Genomic DNA, 18996 nt, shown 5'->3' with positions numbered 1-18996 from the left:
GGGGCGGAAGTCGCTCGGCGGGAGGGGCCGGGCGGCGGGCCGCCTCGGGGCGACCTAGGAGGGGAAGGGCCCGGAGCTGCGTCGCCGTTGGGCGGCGCCCACCGGGCCCGGGGGGAGTCTGTAGGAGGCCCCGGTGGAAGTTGGTTAAACCGTTACAAAAGGCTCAGCCTGATCCACTCTTCCCCCCGGGGAGGCTGCGGGGCAGGGGGAGGTCTGGGAAGGGAACGAACCGGGGCCTGGATCCGCGGGTACCGCGAGGGGGCGCGGGGCACCGTGGGCGCGCCACCGCTTCCCGCCCCGCTCTTCAATTTGCGGCGCTGTCGTAAAGGCGCGGACCGGGCGCCGCCGCGCCGCTTTACGGCCGAGGCCGGATTCCGCGCTCTGATTGGCCCCGCCGGGGCCGCGCCGCCCTCTGATTGGCCCCGCGCGGGACCGGGGGCGGTTTGAGCAGCAGCGCCCGGCGCGGCGGCGGCTCCGCGGCTCCAGCACGATGGTGAGTGGCGGCGGGGCCGGCCCGGGGTGGGGGTGGAGCCGCGGGGAGGGTCTGGCTTCCCTCTCCCCGCTGCCTGGGGCGGCGGGGACGGCGTCCCGCTCGGTGTCGCCATCGGTGTCCCGGTTCCCGCCTGCTTCCCGGCGGTGCCTGAGGCCTCTCTCCTCTCTTCCTCTTACAGCTGCCCCTGTCCCTGCTGAAGACGGCGCAGAACCACCCCATGGTGAGTACCGGTAGCGCGGCCCAGCCCCGGTCCCGCAGATCGCCCCGGCCTCAGGCTCACCGGGGCAGGTACCGGGGTGGGCCGGCGCCCCGTGACTCCCGTCTTTTGCAGCTGGTGGAGCTGAAGAACGGGGAGACGTACAACGGGCACCTGGTGAGCTGCGACAACTGGATGAACATCAACCTGCGGGAGGTCATCTGCACGTCCCGGGTAAGGTCGGACCCCCCCGCCCTGGGCAGCCGGTCGGGGTCACCCGCCCTCCATGTCCCCCGGGAGCCCTCGGGGAGCGTCCCTGAGGGTGCCTGGCCAGCTCTGCTGTAGCTCAGAGGCCATCACTCCTGTGGAAGTGTGACTTCTGCCTGAAATGCAGATTTTATACAGTTATTAATAATATCCATGATGAAGGAATGCACTCAGGCAGGGTGGCTTTCTGCACTGCACAGAAACACCGTGCGCATTCCCCCCATGAGAGGGTTCTCAGTGTGGGGCTGGGGGCTGCAGGACGGGGTGCAATAGCTCGCGATGCTGAGCTGCGTTTCCCAAGAACAGAGCTTTCATCTCTCGTGTGCTCTCCGAGAAGCGAGGTCTGCTTCAAACGCTGCAAAAACTTCTATTAACTGGCTCGTCTCTCACCCTCTAACTCTCCACATCAAAACGGAGGAGCCTGTTGTTTACCTGTGACGGGGCTCTGCGCCGTCTGGTACTTTTGCCCGTGGCCAAAGTCGCTCCAGAAGATTGTGATCTGTGTTTTGGGCTTTGACCTCAGTCAGAAGCGTCTGGTCTTGTCCCTACCAGCCGTGCGCTGTGGGAAGCATCGGCTGGATGGATGTCGGCTGTTGCTGCTCTTTTCCTGCCCCGGAACATCAGAGCTCCATGGGAGACACTGGCAAAAATCCTTGTTCTTCCAAAAAATCTCTCTGCAAACCCCCAGTACCTGTTGTCCCTGCAGCAGGAAAGTTTTGAGCGATATGCTGGTGCATGGAAGCAGGGGTGCATGTCGATATGACAGTAAACGTCTTGCGGGTGGTTTGAGAGGGGCCTTTGGGGCAGAGCAGTGGGGTTAGGAATTTGTGGACACACCTTGGCTTCTGGTGGGACAAACAGGAGGGAACCACTGTTGAAGTTAGAGGTAACAGGCAGCAAAGCCTATCCATGGCTGAAGCATGGGTGATAATGTCCTTGGGAAGTCCCTTCCGATGGCTCGGTGCTCTGCTGTGGAAGAGCAGTAGCTCAGGTTTTATTCCCTCTGGGTGATCTCAGGGATCCCGTCACACGGCAAAGCAGCCGGGCTCATCGGCTGCGGCTCTGCCTGCCTTTAAAACACCAAAGCCCGGGTGAAAGCGGAGCTGGAGCCGCTGCCGGGGTTGTACTGGTGGCACTGGGGGGGACTGGCCGCTAGATGGCACGGAGCGGCGGCGGACGGGCAGCCCCGGCCCCGGGGGCGGTTGTTTACTCCGGGGAGGCCGGAACGAGGAAGCGAGGGAGCCTGGCTCCATCCCTTCCTGCATCCCGAGCCAAGGAGCAGCCAGGCAGATCCAAGGCAGGGTGGGGTTTGCTGGGTGTCTTTTGGAAGAGGGCTGTTTCTCTCTGTCTTGTCTTGTGTGCGAAGGACTTGCCCGTACAGGCAGAGTTGCCCCAAATAACTCCTGGGGCAGGGGGGGGAAACGACTATTTTATCCCAAGAGAGGAGGAATGAGGCATTCTTGTTTAACCTACTCTTCTGGGACATGACAGGCGCCTCGTCCACATGCTGCCACTTGAGAATGGCTGGGCTCGAGCGATCCCATCCACAGCCAAACCCTGACGGAGACGCTGCCGGGCCGGGGCTGCGGTGGTGGAGCCGGGCGAGGCGGGTCCCCATCCCTCCTCCCAGTTACATCATGGCCAGCCGAGTTGTTGTTCAGCTCCGACGCTCGGTTCTTATTCCCACAGCTGCCGTCCCTACGCAGAAGCTGAAGCCCTGATAGATTGTATCCTAGGAAAGCCCTGAAACGTGTTAAACAACTAAGAAACAACATAGAGAGGCAGCTGCTCCGTAACCGGGCACCTGAAGACTTTCTTTGTGTGTATATATATATATATAATTTGTGAGCTCGTTATTTTCTGCAGCTGCAGTTAGCGTGCTCTGGTGGCACACACCCCGCAGCCAGCTGGCTCCGGACCTGCCTCGCTGCTCCATCCACACCCCAGAGGAGCGAAGGAGTGAGGTGACTCCCAGCTGAGCTGCTGGAGAAGGAACCCGGCCGCACGCACGCCTGTGCTGCAGCTGCCTCCTTCTTGCCCCAGTTGCTTGTTCGTGGCCGTTGTAACTTACCACGTTTGCCTCTCTAGTCCCGCTTTCAATTCCCCTCTTATACGAGAAGGGAAGGTGCTTCTTTCCTCAGCCTCTTCTTCTTTCATTTTCTGCGGGTGTTAGAGGCAGTTGTGGAACAAATTGAAACTACAGTTGCTGGTGGCTGAGTGCCCTTCCCCCCCCTCCCAGGTTGTAGGGTTACGTGTTTTGGAGGAAAAAAAAAAAACCCACCTTTTTTTTTGCAGCTAGTTACAGATAATGCTTTCAGAAAAGATTGGCGGAGCTGTCAGACGCTCCAGAAGCGATGGAAACAGTCAAATGCCCCAAAAGTGATACAAAAGCACCTGGGTTTGTTCGCAGCCTAACGCGTTGCTCCCCAATAGGATGGAGACAAGTTCTGGAGAATGCCGGAGTGCTACATTCGTGGCAGCACGATTAAATACCTGCGTATCCCCGATGAAATAATTGACATGGTGAAAGAAGAGGTGGTGTCCAAGGGCAGAGGCCGTGGCGGGATGCAACAGCAGAAGCAACAGAAGGGCCGCGGTGTTGGCGGTGCTGGACGAGGTAATGATCCTCTTTGTTTTTCAGGTTGGAGAGGGGTGAGCGGGATCGCTGCCTTTAAATTTCACCTCTTGTGCAAGGAACGGCTCTCGCTTCTCGGCTTTAAACGCGGGACTGTTTGTCTGGGAGAAGCTGGAGCCGCTCCTGTGCGAGATCTCGCCGAGTGATTGTGTTGCCTTGCTCGTACGGCAGCCTCTGCCAAAGAATAGGAAGGATTCGTGCCAGGGATGTGCCTCCCTCGTTACTGGGGTTGGGCAGGAGCTTAAGAGAGTCTGAACTTGACTGTTTCTACCCCTCCTGGCTGGCTGGGGAGCGTGGCCCTGCAGAACTGGTGTCTGTTAGCTTAGCGAGTCTGGGAGGGAAACAAATGTCTATTCTGTTTGAAAATAGACTGGGCTCTGACCATGGCAGTGACAGAAAAACATCATCTTTTCTCCCATTATAATGGGGCTTTTGATCTCCTCACTTGTTGGTTTATTTATTTAAAAAAAAAAAAAAATATCTGAGGGTTTGTGTTCCTCCTGCTCGACATGAATAATTCATGGTTGTGATAAAAGGGCAGGTTGCCACTTAGGTAGAAATAGGTCACCAAAACAACTCTTCCTTCCCTGTCCCACTTCACAGGGTTAGGTGATCTTGGAGCGCTTCAGCTTGAGGATACATTTGCTCTTTTCTCCCCAAACTGTCCAGCTGGAAGCGCAAGAGCCGTTTCTCTCCTTCCCTGCTTGTCCCTCCTGCCACGTCTTTGCGATTCGCTTTGTGGTCACCTCTCTCGGCCCCGGGGTTTCTCTTAGCACAGCCTTAGCCCGCAGTAGGAGCTTAAAATCCTGAGTGCGCTCACTTGCTATGACAAAATTGGGTTTGGCCCGGGAAATCTTAGCTTTTAAAAGGAGCCCTGGGGACTGAGACGCCGAGGGGTGATGTCTCTCTGCGGAGCAGCCTTAAGGACCTGCCTGCGTTTTGACTATGCAAGGAATCCTGGTAGGACGGCTGGGACCTACCCGGGGCCATCACGCCATGCTGGGACGCGCGACGTGCGGCGTCTCCGACTCCCAGAGACTTCTGGAGGAAAAAAACCCCGCGATTTCTGCTACCTCCGGGAAGCTCCGAGCGTGCAAAAGTGACCTTTACAAATCTGAAGGCGCCTTTATTTTCCCTCCTTTCCTTTTCAGTGTCCAGAGCACTTGGCATAACAGCTTTTTTGGATATGGTTGTTTGGACAAACATTTTAGCTGAAATATTTTCTCTGCTGTGGAAATATCCACCTTGTGGAGAGCAGAGCTGAGCTCTGTTTGAGGTGGAGTCCCCCGCTGTTTTGATGTGCAGCTTAAATTCGCTGATGGAATATTTTAAAGGGAAGCTTCGGCATTTGCTAATTAGCTAAAAGGTTTGGCTCTCATTACTGAGACGTGAAGGGAGGAGGAGGAAAAAAAAAAGGCAGGACAATTTTGTTGAGAGGCCAGCAGGCAGAAGTAAAGCTATAATTGTGCACACAGTTGAAAAGATTATTGTTTCTGACACTGGTAATCCTTCGTCTTCTACTTCTCGGCTTGCCAGATCCAGCAGTACGGCAGGCTCTGCTCAGCTTCGCTGGGAGCAGCCGGAGCCCGACGAGCATCCCAAGGACCGCAGGGTTAGGAGCAATTTATTGTTTCGCCTCTGGTTTAGGCACGTCTCCTCGATGACGCAACCAGAGCAGAGGGCTCCGGAGAAGCTTTTCTGCTTGATCCCCGGGCTGGGTCTCCTTTGGTTCCGCCTTTTGTGCAGGGTAGATCCGCAGCCCCTTTATTGTTCGCACACCAAGATAAAAGTTACTGCCTGGAGTTGCTTTCTGTTTGCTGGGGGGGGAATCGGAGCGAGGGGAGGGCTCAGCAGCTCCCGCGACAGAGACAGTCGCGGCTCTCGGGTACGAGGATGCTCGTCTGTCTGCGGCGGGTCTCCCCGCAGCCTCTGGCTCCTGCTGCCCCCCTGGCAGCGTGTGGTACCCAGTGCCCTCCCTGGAGCTGCGGATCGCTCTGTCCAGCAGCCAGGCGGTGACAGAGGGATGTATTTTATTCCGTTTTGTAGCCAAACGGTCTTCAAACCGAGTCACCCTCTTCGTTGCTTTAGGTTTGCCCTTTCAGCATTCAGGGGACACGGTGCAACCTGCTCGTCCCGCTGGATTTAAAATGTGGTGTCGCGTCCTTGGTTCCATTTTTTCAGAAGTTGTTAACTTCAGTTGATGTTGATAGGGCAGAGGGAACATTAACACAGCCGGGAGGTATCGCTGACCTTGCCGGTGAGGGGGGATAAGTTTATGCACTCTGAATACCGCGTCTGGAACTGGCGAGGGAGAAATCTAAAAGTCCCGTTTCTGCTTCAAAGACTAGAAAAATAGGGGTGTGTTTGGGTCGAACGTAAATAACTGTAAAGCTCTGAGTGGCTGGGAGACGTTCCTGCCGTACGCTGATGCTGTTGTATCCCTGCTCTTTCTTTCTGCCCTGTAGGTGTGTTTGGTGGCCGTGGCCGAGGAATCCCAGGCAGCGGAAGAGGCCAGCAGGAAAAAAAGCCGGGCAGACAATCGGCAAAGCAGTGAGCGGCTGCCTGCAGCCCAGCCGGGGACAGTGCTGCGGCGCCGGCCGGTTTTTATCGCCTCAGGATTGCCATGTGTTCAAAAGCGTTACCTTTCTACTCTCCCGTCACTCGATCCGTGCCCGAATCACGTAGTTTGGAAGCCCCTCGCAATTTAATCTGGTAAAGTGGAGTTTATTTGCTCCTTGTAGTCGGCAAGTCATTGGAAATATTTAAAATAATCATTCGTGGTTAAGGACCTAAGTTCTGCCTTCTCCTGAGAGTGAAAGCGCTATTTAATTTTTCAGGATCACCAGGTTTAATTTAAAAGATTATCCTGTACAGTGGCATAAGAACGAAGGCAAACACTTTCTGGATGATTTTTTTTTTTTATACTTGAAACTTGGGAAACTTATTGCATTTGTAACAGATGCGAGTGTCTTGGTTTAAAAACACTGAACTTGAGGATATTGTGTCTTTACGTGAGTAGTCTTAAGAGTTTGGGGTTTTTAAAAAAAAAAAAAAAAAAAACAACCAACAAACTTTTAAGCTATTGCTTATCTTCTGGTTCTGCCTCTCTCCTGTGGCTTAAGGGAGAGCTCGGGATGAACATCGGCCTTCGAGGCTTGTTTCCAAGAGAGTTTTGTGATAAATGAGGGTTTCCCAATTAGCGTATTACTAATTTGACTTCAGATTAGAAGCTTCCTTTAAAGGCAAGGGTTTTCTATGTTTTCTTACGGAAGGCTGGTGTGCCCCTTACTCTTTACGTTGTTTTGGCTTTTTTTTTTTTTTTCCCTGAAAAGCAACTGAGCTGTTGAGCTGCAGTGATTTATTTTCCCCTCCACTTTAAAAACTCCCTCCCTTGCGCTTGTGACACAAATTCCTGAACTCGGACAGTAGTTCTCAAGCTTCTTTCTTCTTCACTATACCTACTTGTCATTTCCTTGTCTCGTCACCAATTACCTTTCCCTGGGGACACAGAGCGGCGCGTGAGCGTGTCCCTCCCGTGGGTTAAGGAAGCTCCTGGGAATTCCCAGCTCGGGTTGCTCCAGTCTTCCCTCTGCTGCAGGCTCCCACGAGCAAAATGCACCCACAAGATATCCCGGCTGATCCGAATTGAGTGTCTGCATGGGGGCACGGGGGGAAGAACGAGGCTCTGGCCGTCCCTCAGCCCCCTGGATGGATGAAATAGATTAATTTTAGGGGAAAAGCTGATACTGCGATTTGTTCTCAACAGGTTTTTTTTGGTTTTGTTTTGGGTTTTGTTTTTTTTTATTTTGTTTTTTTACAAGTGATTCCCGTATTGAAGCCTACTCTCTGCCATCACCACTGTAGTGAAAAATGAGGAAAGAACATGCTTTTATATATAATTATTTTTTTAATGTTTATAGAACTCGTGCGCAGTGGTGAGTAGGAATAAATCGCCAACCTGTACGAAACACCTCCCTCTCTCTGTCTGCGACGGCGCTGAGCCCTGCCTGCCCCCGCTGCGGCCGGCTTCGCATGAACCTGGGGATAAGTAACAAATCCCCGAGCAGATGGGTCAGACCTGTGGTTTCTAACAGCAGCCACATGTTCTCCGTGACCGCCTTTCCTCGGCGAGGCATTAACTGGGAGCACCAGCACTCGATCCCCATCCCCGGCTTCTGCCGAAGAGCCAACTCCAGGCGATGGGAACGGGGCACGCGTGTTCTCCCTGCTGGGAGCTTGGGCTCGATGTAAACGCCCGCGTGGCATTTTAACGAAGCCCAGGCTGAGCCCTGTGTCAGACTTTCCCATCCCAACCCGCTCCCTCCCTTGCGGGTCCCTCCAGCCGCACAAACTCCCCGTGTCACAGCTGTGCTGGTGGAAAGGGGAACGACAGCGGCGCTGTCTGGATTGAAGGTCTGTTCTGGCCTGATAAATCTTCACCGCAATAATGGGACCTTTGGCTTCAGCTCAGGGTAGAGTCCTCCAAGTACGCCTTATCTCCTGGCGGAGCTCTGGGGTCAGGCGTTGGAGCTCGTTAAGTTCTGCTTTCATTTAATTACAACCACAGGCTTTATCAGCCTTCCCTGATTGCCTCCCCCCTTCCTTTTTCCACCTCTGTAGGAATATTTTTGTCCCCAGCTTGGCCATTATTGGCCAATTGGACCTAGGCGGCAGCAGGTTGGGTGGAAGATGGCTCTGAGTGAGAGCCACGTCAAGCCTGGGGTGTGTGACTTTGGACCTTTCTGCCCCAAAACCAGGGTGTTTGGGGCTGTGGGATGCTCCAGCCCAGGGAGGGGTGCGGGGAGGCGAGCTGTGGCTTGGAAAAAAAAAAAGAAAAAAAAAAAAAAACCAACACCCAAAACAGGGAGGAGCGAGATAAAAGCAACAAGCAGAGAGGAGGAAAAAGGCCTGAGCCTCGCTGCCGGCGTGGGTGGGTGCGCGCAGCCCGGCAGGACCGACGCGTCCCGGCCGGAAAGACGGGCTGGGGCAGGGGGGGACCCAGCAAAGGCCACCCTGGAAACCCTCCGCGCTGCCTTCCCCTGGCATTTTCACGGCGAGGGGCCCCGTGGCAGCCGCGGGGCCGTGTCTCCGGTGCCACGCTCGGCGGTGCCGGCTGCCTCGCCGTGACTCATAACTTCTGTGCCCGGCCGGGGAGGCAGCACAGGAATAGTTACACAGCAGCCGCCTGCGACGCGGAGGGAGTGGCTGCCGAAATATTTCAGGGCTGCGCTAAGCAACTAAAAATACACGTCAAACCCTCCTCCTCCTTTTTCCTTTTTAAATTTGTTTTCTTTCTTTCTTTCTAATTTTTTTTTTTTTTCATTTTTCTTTTTTTAAATTCTTGGCTTTGATTGTTGGGGCCCCCCCCACACACACACACACCTGGGGGCAGCGCAGCCCCTCGGGGCTTCGTTGGGGACCGGCGTGGGTTTTGGGGGTGAGCGCTGGCAGCCCCCAACTTCTTGTTTTCCCGGCTTGGTTCCTCTCTCCCTCCCTGCGGCGATGACTAAGAGGCGGCTTCTCCCGAGCGCCCGGTGCCCGCAGTGCAAATCCCAGGGTGGCAAACGCTCTCCTGCTCCTTCCCTTTTCGGGGGGCAGCTCAGGGTTGGGGGATGGGGGTGCATCCATGGTAGCCCATGGGCATCTTGGTTTGGATCTAGCCTGTTGTCCTCGGTCGGAGCCACAGCGGTGTGGCACCTTGTCTCGGCTCCCGGCTGGAGTGGGATCAGGCAATGCCGGTGTGATGGAGCCGGTTGGATCCACGGAATGGTCACGGTGGGGCTGGGGAAATGGGGAGAGCGGGAGCCGTGTGGGGACTGGAGGTGTGAGGATGCTCCGGTGACCGTGGCCCCGCTCCAGGCTCATCCTGCCCTGTCGAGGTCCGATGGCGGCATAGGTTCATCCCAAATCCTCGCTGCCTGCTCTGGGGTAAATATAGCCCGGGTGGCAGGTGGCACGGCGCAGCGTGACTCAGTGGCCGCTCGTAGGGCCAAGCCGGGCTTCGACGCCTCCAGGAATAGCAGCTTCGGCCACCAGCCCCCAGATGAGGTGACGGTGGCACTTGCCACCAGCTCCGGGGACAGGGGCCGCCCCGCTTGGGCTCCTCACGGGTCTGGCGGAAGGGGCTGCTGAATCATGACCCTCATTAAACGCTCATTAGGAAAATTAAGCTGCTGGCTTGCCACGGGCATCGGGCTGCCACCGGCAAGGCAACCCGCAGTGTCTTGGGTTTGGGGACAGGGGACACGTGGGACGAGCAGCAGTGGTGGGAGGGGTGGGGTGGCAGGATGAACCCCAGGGTGCCGTGACCCTCGGGGATGGACGCCGGGGGGGTGACGGGGATGTGCCGGTGGCTGGGCTGGGCTCGTGGCTCGCATCCATGGCCACCGGCCAGCCGCTCTCCCAGGGAGGCCCCGGGGCCGGTTCGTTCCTCCCTGGGGCTCGTTTGGTCCCGCCGCAGCCCCGATTGCCATGGAGGGGGGACACAGGGGGACACGCAGGCACGTACGTGGGTGCCCACGGGGCATACACCGAGGGGGTGTGGGAGACATGCCCAGGGGTGTGTCTCTGGATCGGGGATCCCCCTGCCACCCCGCCACGGTCCCCGTGTGTCCCCTCCCCGGTGCCTGTCCCTCACCGGCTGGGGTTTCGTCAGGACGGAAAGTCTGAACCTGCCGGTCCGGCCGCGGCCGCACCCCTAATGACGGGTTTGCGGCGGAAACGCGACGGCGGCTTCACCTGGGAGCTCCGCCGAGCCCCAGGGACACCGGCACCGCCGCCCGCCACGGGCCGGGACACCGGCGGCCACGGGCTGGCAGGGACAGGAGCACCCCAGGGACGGGGCTCGGCCACGCTCCGGTTTATTTGGGGGTTAATCAACTGGGTTTATTTGGGGCTTAATTAACAACAGCTGTTGGGGGAGGGTAGGTCCCCGTTGGTCCCAGCCCCCCCTTGTGCCTCGGTTTCCCCAGTGCCGGCACCGCGTGGGCTCCGGGGGCTGCACCAGCCCCATCCTGGGTGTCACCCGTGTCCTGGGTGTCACCCATGTCCCCCGCAGCCTCCCTGCAGCCAGGGCTGAGCTGTGCCATGCCCTGCGCCACGTTGTCCCCTTTCCCCGTGCCCTGCCATGCCCTCACACCATGCCATGCCGTGCCATGCTGTCCCTATGTCCCATCCCGTGCCAGGCTGTGCCAGTCGGCTGCGGTTGGGCAGCTGTGACACTGCCCTTGCCCACACCAGGGTGACGGCGAGCACAGGGCCAGCGTGGCACGGGCACAGCCATCACCTCCCGCGCGGCGCGGGCTCCTGCCGGCCCCCCCACACCCTGGGGGCCAACACCACTGATTTATTGCCCTCATTAAGCGCAGGCCCAGGACCATCTGGCTGTAATTAGGGGCGGTTTGGTGTCCCCGTGGCCCCAGTGTCCCCATGGCCCCGGTGTCCCCACGGCCGTGCCGGGACCCCTCGTCCTGCGCGGCGGGGGCCGCATCCTGCCGTTGCGGTGCGGGGGGTTATCGTCGGCCATCGGCGCTGCCTCCCCCCGCGCGGCGGCCGCACGCGGGGCCGGGTGACGTCAGCTGCTGACGCCGATCCACCCCCTCAGCCGCCCGCGGGCTCGGCCGGCCGTGACGTGCACCACCGCCGCCGCCGCCGCCGCTTAACTCCTTCCCTTCGTTGCCGGTTGAACGGGGGCCACGGAGGGGGGGGGAGGCCAGGCCCGGTTGACCCCGTGCAGCGCTGGGCGCGGGACAGGCCTGGCCTGGAGCCGGGATGGCGTGACCCCACGGTGCCCCGCGGTTTGGCTGCCCGCCATGCGGCGTGCGTGCTGGGCAAACCCCGGTGCCACCGGCGGCAAACGTCAGGGTTGGGGGGGGGGGGACAAGGGACACAAACAAGCTGTGACAAGGGAGGTGCCGGGGGCACGTAGGCCATGGTGGCCCCGTCCCACCGGGACAGGGACCCAGCAGGTGCCCAGTGCCCAGCCCCGGTGCTCGGTCCCAGTGGTCAGTGCCCAGCCCCAGGGGTCGGTGCCCGGTGCTTGATCCCGGTGGCCAGTCCCAGTGGCCGGCGACCAGTCCCAGTGGCCGGCGACCAGTCCTGGTGCCCAGACCCAGTGCTTGGACCCAGTGGCTGGAGCCTGGTCCCAGTGCTCGGTACCCGGTCCCGGTGCCCGGTGTTTGGACCCGGTGGCCGGCCCTGGTGGCCGGACCTCGTGCTTGGACCTGGTTGCTGGGGGCTGGTCCCAGTGCTTGGACCCGGGGGCCAGTCCCAGGGCCTGGACCTGGTCCTCAGACCCGGTGGCCGGTGCCCAGACCTGGTGGCCGGTTCCGGTGCTTGGACCAGGGGGCTGGTCCCAGTGCCTGGACCTGGTGCTCGGAGCTGGTGGCCGGTGGCCGTTCCCTGTGCTAGGACCCGGTGCTCGATCCCAGCGCCCCGTCCCAGTGCCCGGTGCCCGCTCCGCCCCTCCTTTTGTGCCGAGCAGCCCCGGTGGGGCGCGAGGCCACGTGACCGCCCCTCCCCCCCCGCCCCCCCCCGCCCTGACGTCAGCCCAGGGGCCCTCGCGCTGTTGTCCCGTTTACCCGCCGGTCGCCCGGGCGACGGCCGGGGCCCGGAGTGGGCGTGGCACCGCCTCCCGGGGCGGAGGCCCCGCCCCCCGCGCGGGAGAGGCGGGGCGAGGACGTCATCTACAGCCAATGGGAGCTCGGCGCGGTGAGGTCACCGCGGCGGCGCCGGGTATTTAAAGCGGCGCGGGGGCCGCGGCGGCGCCAGACGCGTGTGTGCGCGCGCGCAAGAGTGGGACCGCGGCCGGTGCTACCGGCGCCTCCCCCGCCCTTCCCCCCTCCCTCCGCTTCGCCCCGTTCCTCCCTCCCCCCCCGCCCCGGCCCCGTTCCCCCGCAGCCGGGCGGGGGAGGAGGATGGAAACACCCTTCTACCATGATGATGTGTTGAGCGGCCTCGGCAGCGGCTTCGCCCCGTCCTCCGGTAGCAGCGGGCTCCTCCTGCCCTTCCACGGCGGCAGCATGATGAAGAAGGACGCGCTCGGGATGGCCTTACCGGAGCAGGTGGCGGCGGCGTTGAAAGCACCGGGAGCGGCGAGCGGCGAAGCGGCGGGTTTGCTGGGCTCGGCCGAGCTGGGTCTGCTGAAGCTGGCCTCTCCCGAGCTGGAGCGGCTCATCATCCAGTCCAACGGGCTGGTGACCACCACCCCCACCAGCGGCCAGTTCCTCTACCCCAAAGCGGCCGCCTCCGAGGAGCAGGAGTTCGCCGAGGGCTTCGTGAAGGCGCTGGAGGACTTGCACAAGCAGAACCAGCTGGGCGGCGGCGCGGCGGGAAGCGGCGGCGGCGGTGGAGGAGGCGGCGGCGGCGGAGGAGGAAGCAGCGGCGGGGCGGGCGAGCTGCCCGCCGCCGGCCTGGCCCCGGAGCCGCCGGTGTACGCCAACCTCAGCAGCTACCCGGCGGTGAGCTACGCCGCCGACCCCGGCCCCTTCGCAGCCCCGCCGCCGCGGCTCCCCCCGCCGCCTCCCCCGCCGCCGTTAAAGGACGAACCCCAGATCGTCCCGGAGGTGCCGAGCTTCGGGGAGAGCCCGCCGCTCTCCCCCATCGACATGGACACGCAGGAGCGCATCAAGGCGGAACGAAAGCGGCTGAGGAACCGCATCGCCGCCTCCAAGTGCCGCAAGAGGAAGCTGGAGCGGATCTCCCGCCTGGAGGAGAAGGTGAAGAGCCTCAAGAGCCAGAACACGGAGCTGGCCTCTACCGCCAGCCTCCTCCGCGAGCAGGTCGCCCAGCTCAAGCAGAAGGTCCTCAGCCACGTCAACAGCGGCTGCCAACTCCTGCCCCAGCACCAGCACCAGGTGCCGGCGTACTGACCCGCGGGGCGCCGAGGGGCTTCCCCCGGGGCGCGGACTGAGGGGACCCCCGGGCTCCCCCTCACGCTTCTCCCGGGGCACGGACTGAAGGGACCCGGGTTCCCCAGGCACGGACTGAGGGGATCCCGGGCTCCCCCTCACGCTTCCCGGGGCACAGACTGAGGGGATCCGGGTTCCCCGGGGCACGGACTAGGAGGATCCGCGTCCCCTTCGCGCTTCCCCGCCATTCCCGGGGCACGGACGGACTGAGAGGACCCGGGCTCCCCTCACGCTTCCCCCGGGCACGGACTGAGGGTGTGAGGGGAGAAGGACCGTGTTCCCGAGGCGGGGGACGCCGCCTTCCCGCCCCGCCGCCGGACTGAGGGTGCGAGGGGAGGGAGAAGGACCGTGTTCCTGAGGGAGGGGGGACGAAGCCGCCCTTCCCGGACTAAGGGGGGAGCCCGGGGCCGCCCCCCGCATGGGACTCGCCCGAGACATTCCAGTCAGGCCCCAGTAAATCCCCCCCTCTCCGCCACACGGAGATCCCGCCTCTCGCTGTCTGCTGCGCCGGGGGAGAACGGGGACGTGGGGGGGGAACGGATGGGCCCGGCGGCGGCGCGGGCAGGAAGCGGCGCGGCCGGCTGCCATCTTGGGGCGGGAGGCGGGGGGGGGGGAGCGGGGACGGAGGGATGGGGGGGCTCAGTGGGGGTCTGGGGGTGATGGGGGCCGGAGGGGGAGATTCGGGGAGTGGGGGGTAACTCCTGGGGGGCTCCCGCAGTCCCTTGGGGGTGTTGGGGGGGGCTCCGGGGTTGTTGTGGGTGCCGGAGGGTGTTTGGGGGGGGGGGGGGGAGGATCTCGTCCGGCCATGGTGGAGGGTTTGGATGTTGGGGGGGGGGGTCCCATGGGTGGGGGTCCCATGGGTGGGGGTCCGGGACTACTGGGGGTGTTTTGGGGCTCCACTGGGGGGGGTCTGGGGTTCCCTTGGGGCTCTTCTGGGGTTACAGGGGCTCCCTGGTGGGAGTTCTGGGGTCACTAGTGGTCTCCTGAGGTGTTCTGGGGTTCATCTGGGGGGTCCCTGTGCTTGGGGAGGGAGGTAGTGGGGGGGGGAACCCAGCTGCTGGCAGGGGTGCTAGTCCCGACCATGGCTCTGTCCTGGCCGTTGTCCTGCCAGACCCCTGGGGCAGCTGGTGGCTCTACGGGGGGGTCACCAATCCCCCCCCCCCCACTGATGGCACCCTGGGATCACCCCACAGTGCCTGGCTGGGCCCCCCCCGGGGCAGACGGCGAGGCCGAGCCTCTGTGGCTCCTCCCTGGGCTTCAGCAACTCGGCCTCTGCTTCCCGGCACCGCCATCGCTCCTCCTTCGCGTCTGCCACCTGCGAGGCCAGGTCCCCACTCTGTCCCGAGGGACAGACCCTCTTTTCTGGGAGCGTCCCTCTTTGGGGATGGTGACACCGGTGGCAGGAAGGTCGGCTGGGCTGCTCTGACTTGTTCCAGCCGCGGTGTGCTGAGCCATGCCATACCGTGCCGGCACTGAGGATCACTCCCCATTCTTGGGGGCTGGTGGGGAGCCCCCCACGCTGGGGCCCTGCCGTGGGTGGCAGCGGGGGACCCGCAGCCTCCCTGGGGACCTGGCGTGTTGCCGGGAGGAAGCGCCTGTCCCCCGCCGTGCGGAAGCAGTGCCGTCCTGGCGCGGCCATGCTGCACCCCGGATGTGCTGCTCCGGCGTGGGGACGGACGGGGTGTCTGCCGGGGCCATGGCAGAGCCAGCGCAGCCCCACGGCTGCCTCCAGCAGCAGGTCCGGTGTCACCCTGTCCCGGTGTCACCCTGTCCCTGTGTCACCGCATCCCTGTGTCCTGACAGCCTCAAGTCTTCGTGTCCCCAGATCCCTTTGTCCTCAAGTCCCCACCCCTCCCCATGTCCCTCACATCACTGTGTCCCCATGTGCCCACATCCCTGCTCCCCTCTGTTCCCATGTCCCTACATCCCCCCACCCCTGTGTCCCCACACCCGCCACACCCTTGCGTGCCTGTGTCCCCATATCCCCCTGTCCACATGTCCCCACACCCCACCACCCCTGTGTGTCCGTGTCCCCATACCCCCTACCCCCCACCTCTGTGTCCCCATGTCCCCACATCTTAATGTCCCCCTACCCCTTCCATGTCCCCATGTCCCCACATCCCAATGTCCCCATATCCTCACACCCCTGTGTCCCCATGTCTCCACACCTCCCAGCCCCTGTGTCCCCATGTTCCCACGCCCCCGTGTCACCCTATCCCCCCACCCCGCTGTCCCCCCTGTCCCCACCCGGACCCTGGTCCTCCCCGGCCCGATATGCGGGCAGCGGTAGCTCCCGGTGCCCGTTCTCACGGTCGGGGCGGGGGGGGGGGGTGTTGCGGGGTGAGCCGAGGCCCGGTGGCGTGTCGGGGTGTCCCCCCGGGGTGCCGGGGGTGCGGCGCGGCCCGGTGCCGGCAGGGGGCGCCGCGGGCGGGGTGGCCTCCGCCGGGGCGGATAAAGGCGGGGGCGGCGGCGTGCGGCGGCAGAGCGGGCCCGGGGCGGCGGCGGGGCCCGGGGCGGCGGGATGGCCCGGGGCGCGCTCCGCCTGCTGCTCTGCTGCGCCTCTGCCCTGCTGGCTGCAGGTACCGGGGGCGGGGGGGGGGGTCCGTGTGCCCCGGGGGGTCCTGGGGGAGGGTCTGTGCACCCCGCAGCACCGGAGTGCGTCCCGGTGGCACCGGGGGGTGGCTCCGTGGCGTCTCCCCGCCCAGCCCTGCAGCACCGGCCACCGGAGGGGGGGTCTGGGTGCTCCGGGGGTACGGGGGGTGTGTGCCCCCCCTGCTCTGCACGGACGGGCTCGGTGTGCTCTGGGCGCTGGGGGGGGGGTCCTTGTGTCTCCGGGGGCCGGGGGTCACCGCGGGGAGTGGGGGGGTTGCAGCGGGGTCGGATCCAGCCCCGCATTCCACGGTACCGGGATGGGCTGCACTTGCTCCCCAGGGTCCCCCCCGGGGGCTCCCCGGGCTGGAGGTGAACACCCTGCCCCTCCCGTGGGGCAGGATGCGGCCCCGGTGCTGCCAAACCGGCTGGGCCGGCTGGTGCTCGGGGTGGCGCGAGCGCTCCGGCACCGCCTTGGCACCCCAGGGGCAAAGGGCGCCGGTACCCCATGCTGCTGTGGGACCATGGCCCAGCACGGCCCCCCCGTTTCCAGCCCAGGCCCCCAGCAGCCCCCCTGCACCCCAGGGTGCCTTGGCTCACCCGTCTTGGCACAGGAGCTGCCACCCAACGTTGGGTGCTCAGCCCCAGGTTCGCCGCCATGCCGGTGGAGGGTGGCAGCTGGGTGGGAATGGCCCAGCCCGGTGGCTGTGGGGACACCCAGCAGCCAGCCACGCCAGCCCCCCTGGGTTCTGGCACTGGGCGCCAGCTCTGCCGTGGGGCATTTTGCCCCGGTGTCCCCCGCGGGGCCAGGCAGGACCTGCTCCTCCTCTTGTGCAAACAGGACTTTGGCAAATAAGGGCACTGCCGGCGCTGCCCGGCAAACGCTGTCGCATCCCGCGTGGCCATGGCGGAGTCCCCCTCATGTGCTGGCCTGGGGCTGGCTGGTGGGTGCCGCGAGGGCCGGGCTGGCACGTGTCCTTGGGCACATGCCCACCACCACCACGCTGCTCTGCTCCTCCCCGCGGCACTGTGCCTGTGCCGCAATGCCTTGGGAGGCTCTTCCTGACCCTGGTTTTCTGGGATGCAATATTGGCTAAATCCCGGTTTTCTGGTCCTCTGTGTATGGTGAAACCAGCTGGAAAATGAGCACCGTGGGGCCGGGAGCCGGGACAGGCCTTCCCTGAGCCCTCCTGCCGGGGGGCTGCTGCCCCATGGCCCTGCTGTGTCCCTGTTGACCAGCTCCCTCCTTCACGAGAGAGGACATGGCGCCAGTCCCAACAGCACCGTGTTTCTAATCAACTCAGGGCCAAGGTCTCCATCCAGCACGCCCACAGCCGCCAGCCTGGGGACATCCAACATGTCTCCGACCCCCTCCAACATGGAGATGACCAATACGCATCTGTCCAGCGTGGCCACAGTGTTGTCTCCGTCCAGCGAAGCCACCACAGTGGCATCTCCACCACCTTCATCCAACCAAACCATGGCATCTCCCTCCGTGACGCCGGGCTCGATACTGCCTACGATACCTTTAACCGACCCAGCTACAACAACGCCTCCCGCAGCACCTACGCCATCGCCTCCCGCAGCACCTATGACATCGCCTCCCGCAGCACCTATGACATCCCCATCCAACACGACCGCAGCACCTACGACATCACCTCCCACAGCACCTATGACATCGCCTCCCGCAGCACCTACGACATCACCTCCCACAGCACCTACGACATCGCCTCCCGCAGCACCTACGACATCGCCTCCCGCAGCACCTATGACATCCCCATCCAACACGACCGCAGCACCGACTCTGTCCCACCCAGCCGTGCCCAGCTCCCCGGCCACCAAGCATCCTTCCAGATCGACAGCAGCGCCGGTCCCATCCTCGCCCGGCCCCCCCAGCCCCACTCCTGCTCCCAGCTCTCCTGTGCCCACGGCGAGCCCCGCACCCAACGGCACCCTGGCCACCAGCTCCAGAACGACACTGGCCAGCATCACCAGCACCGTGTCTGATAACTCAGGTGAGAGCCAGGCTGGGGGGCCACCGTGTGGGCAGGGAGCCCCCAGACATGCCTGTGGCCATGGGCACGGCAGCAGCACCGGGTCCCCCCTAAACCCCTCACTCAGGGGCTGCACTTGCACGATGGGGCAGGGGGGTTCTGGGGTGCGGGTCCCCGTGTGCGCCCAGAGCTCCCCCGGGGCTGCTCCATCCACCTTAGGGGGGGTTGAGAGGCTCCCCCAGCCTTTGTGTCACAGGAGCCCGGCCAGGGAGGGTGGGAGGGCTGCTCCCTTGCGGGTGGAGGTGACACGGGAGCTGGGTGCTGGGTTTGTGAGGGGTGGGATAGCGGTGGCGGGGGGGGGGCGCTGGAGTGAATCTCAAGCCCTCTCGAGCCCCAACAGTGCCACAGCACGCGGGGGCTGGGCACTGGGCTTGGTGGTGCCGGGGGGAGGGTAACGGGGTCTTGCCCCCACAGCGCAGCCCCCCGCCAAGATGAACCCTGGCCTGGTCGTCATCATCTGCCTCTTCGTCTGCGTGCTGGTGGGGGGAGCGGTGATGCTGCTGGTGTGGCTGCACCGCCGGCGCGGGACGCCCCGCTTCCGCCGCCTGGACGAGGTTCCCATGGTGCGTGGGGGGGACGGGGAGGCCATGGGGGGCAGCGGGGCTGGGCTGTGGGTGCTCACCCCGCTCTCTCTCTCTTCGCTAGAGCAGGGTGACCGAGAGGTCCTCCATCACCCACCACGCACCCAGGTGACCCCCTGCTGTGCCCCCACCGGGCTGCCCAGGCTGATGAATAAAGAAGCTGCTGCTTTGGCTCTGGTTTCCCGTCTGCCGTGTGCTCTGCACCCTGCGCGGGGAAAAACCCCAGTCCCGGGGGACACCCCGGCTGCTTTCGGGGTCCCCCACACCTGGCTG

The 18996-nt window shown here is 63.1% G+C and overlaps 3 protein-coding genes across 4 annotated transcripts; all 3 read left to right on the top strand.

The window, feature by feature from the left end:
- Positions 1-11: 11 nt before the first annotated feature.
- LSM4 (LSM4 homolog, U6 small nuclear RNA and mRNA degradation associated) lies at positions 12-7559 on the top strand. The gene is made up of 5 exons (XM_054182218.1): positions 12-493; positions 672-713; positions 825-923; positions 3390-3573; positions 6057-7559. The coding sequence occupies exons 1-5, from the start codon at positions 491-493 to the stop codon at positions 6143-6145; spliced, it is 417 nt and encodes a 138-aa protein (XP_054038193.1). The 5' UTR covers positions 12-490; the 3' UTR covers positions 6146-7559.
- A 4829-nt stretch (positions 7560-12388) lies between these two features.
- On the top strand, positions 12389-13980 carry JUND (JunD proto-oncogene, AP-1 transcription factor subunit). Its single transcript, XM_054182299.1, has one exon. The coding sequence runs from the start codon at positions 12507-12509 to the stop codon at positions 13458-13460; it is 954 nt and encodes a 317-aa protein (XP_054038274.1). The 5' UTR covers positions 12389-12506; the 3' UTR covers positions 13461-13980.
- A 565-nt stretch (positions 13981-14545) lies between these two features.
- Positions 14546-18916, top strand: LOC128900602 (uncharacterized). 2 transcript variants are annotated; one of them, XR_008463340.1, is made up of 4 exons: positions 14546-15237; positions 17393-18103; positions 18557-18705; positions 18788-18916. XR_008463340.1 is itself a non-coding variant. In XM_054181931.1 (2 exons), the coding sequence occupies exons 1-2, from the start codon at positions 15137-15139 to the stop codon at positions 18093-18095; spliced, it is 804 nt and encodes a 267-aa protein (XP_054037906.1). In that variant the 5' UTR covers positions 14546-15136; the 3' UTR covers positions 18096-18160. The 2 variants fall into 2 exon arrangements, 1 of the variants encoding a protein (XP_054037906.1); XM_054181931.1 differs by lacking the exons at positions 18557-18705; positions 18788-18916 and having other exon boundaries at positions 17393-18160.
- The last annotated feature ends 80 nt before the right edge of the window (positions 18917-18996 follow it).

Source organism: Rissa tridactyla, chromosome 22 (assembly GCF_028500815.1).
Source record: "Rissa tridactyla isolate bRisTri1 chromosome 22, bRisTri1.patW.cur.20221130, whole genome shotgun sequence".
Lineage (NCBI taxonomy): Eukaryota > Metazoa > Chordata > Aves > Charadriiformes > Laridae > Rissa > Rissa tridactyla.
This window is presented reverse-complemented; position numbering and strand designations above follow the sequence as displayed.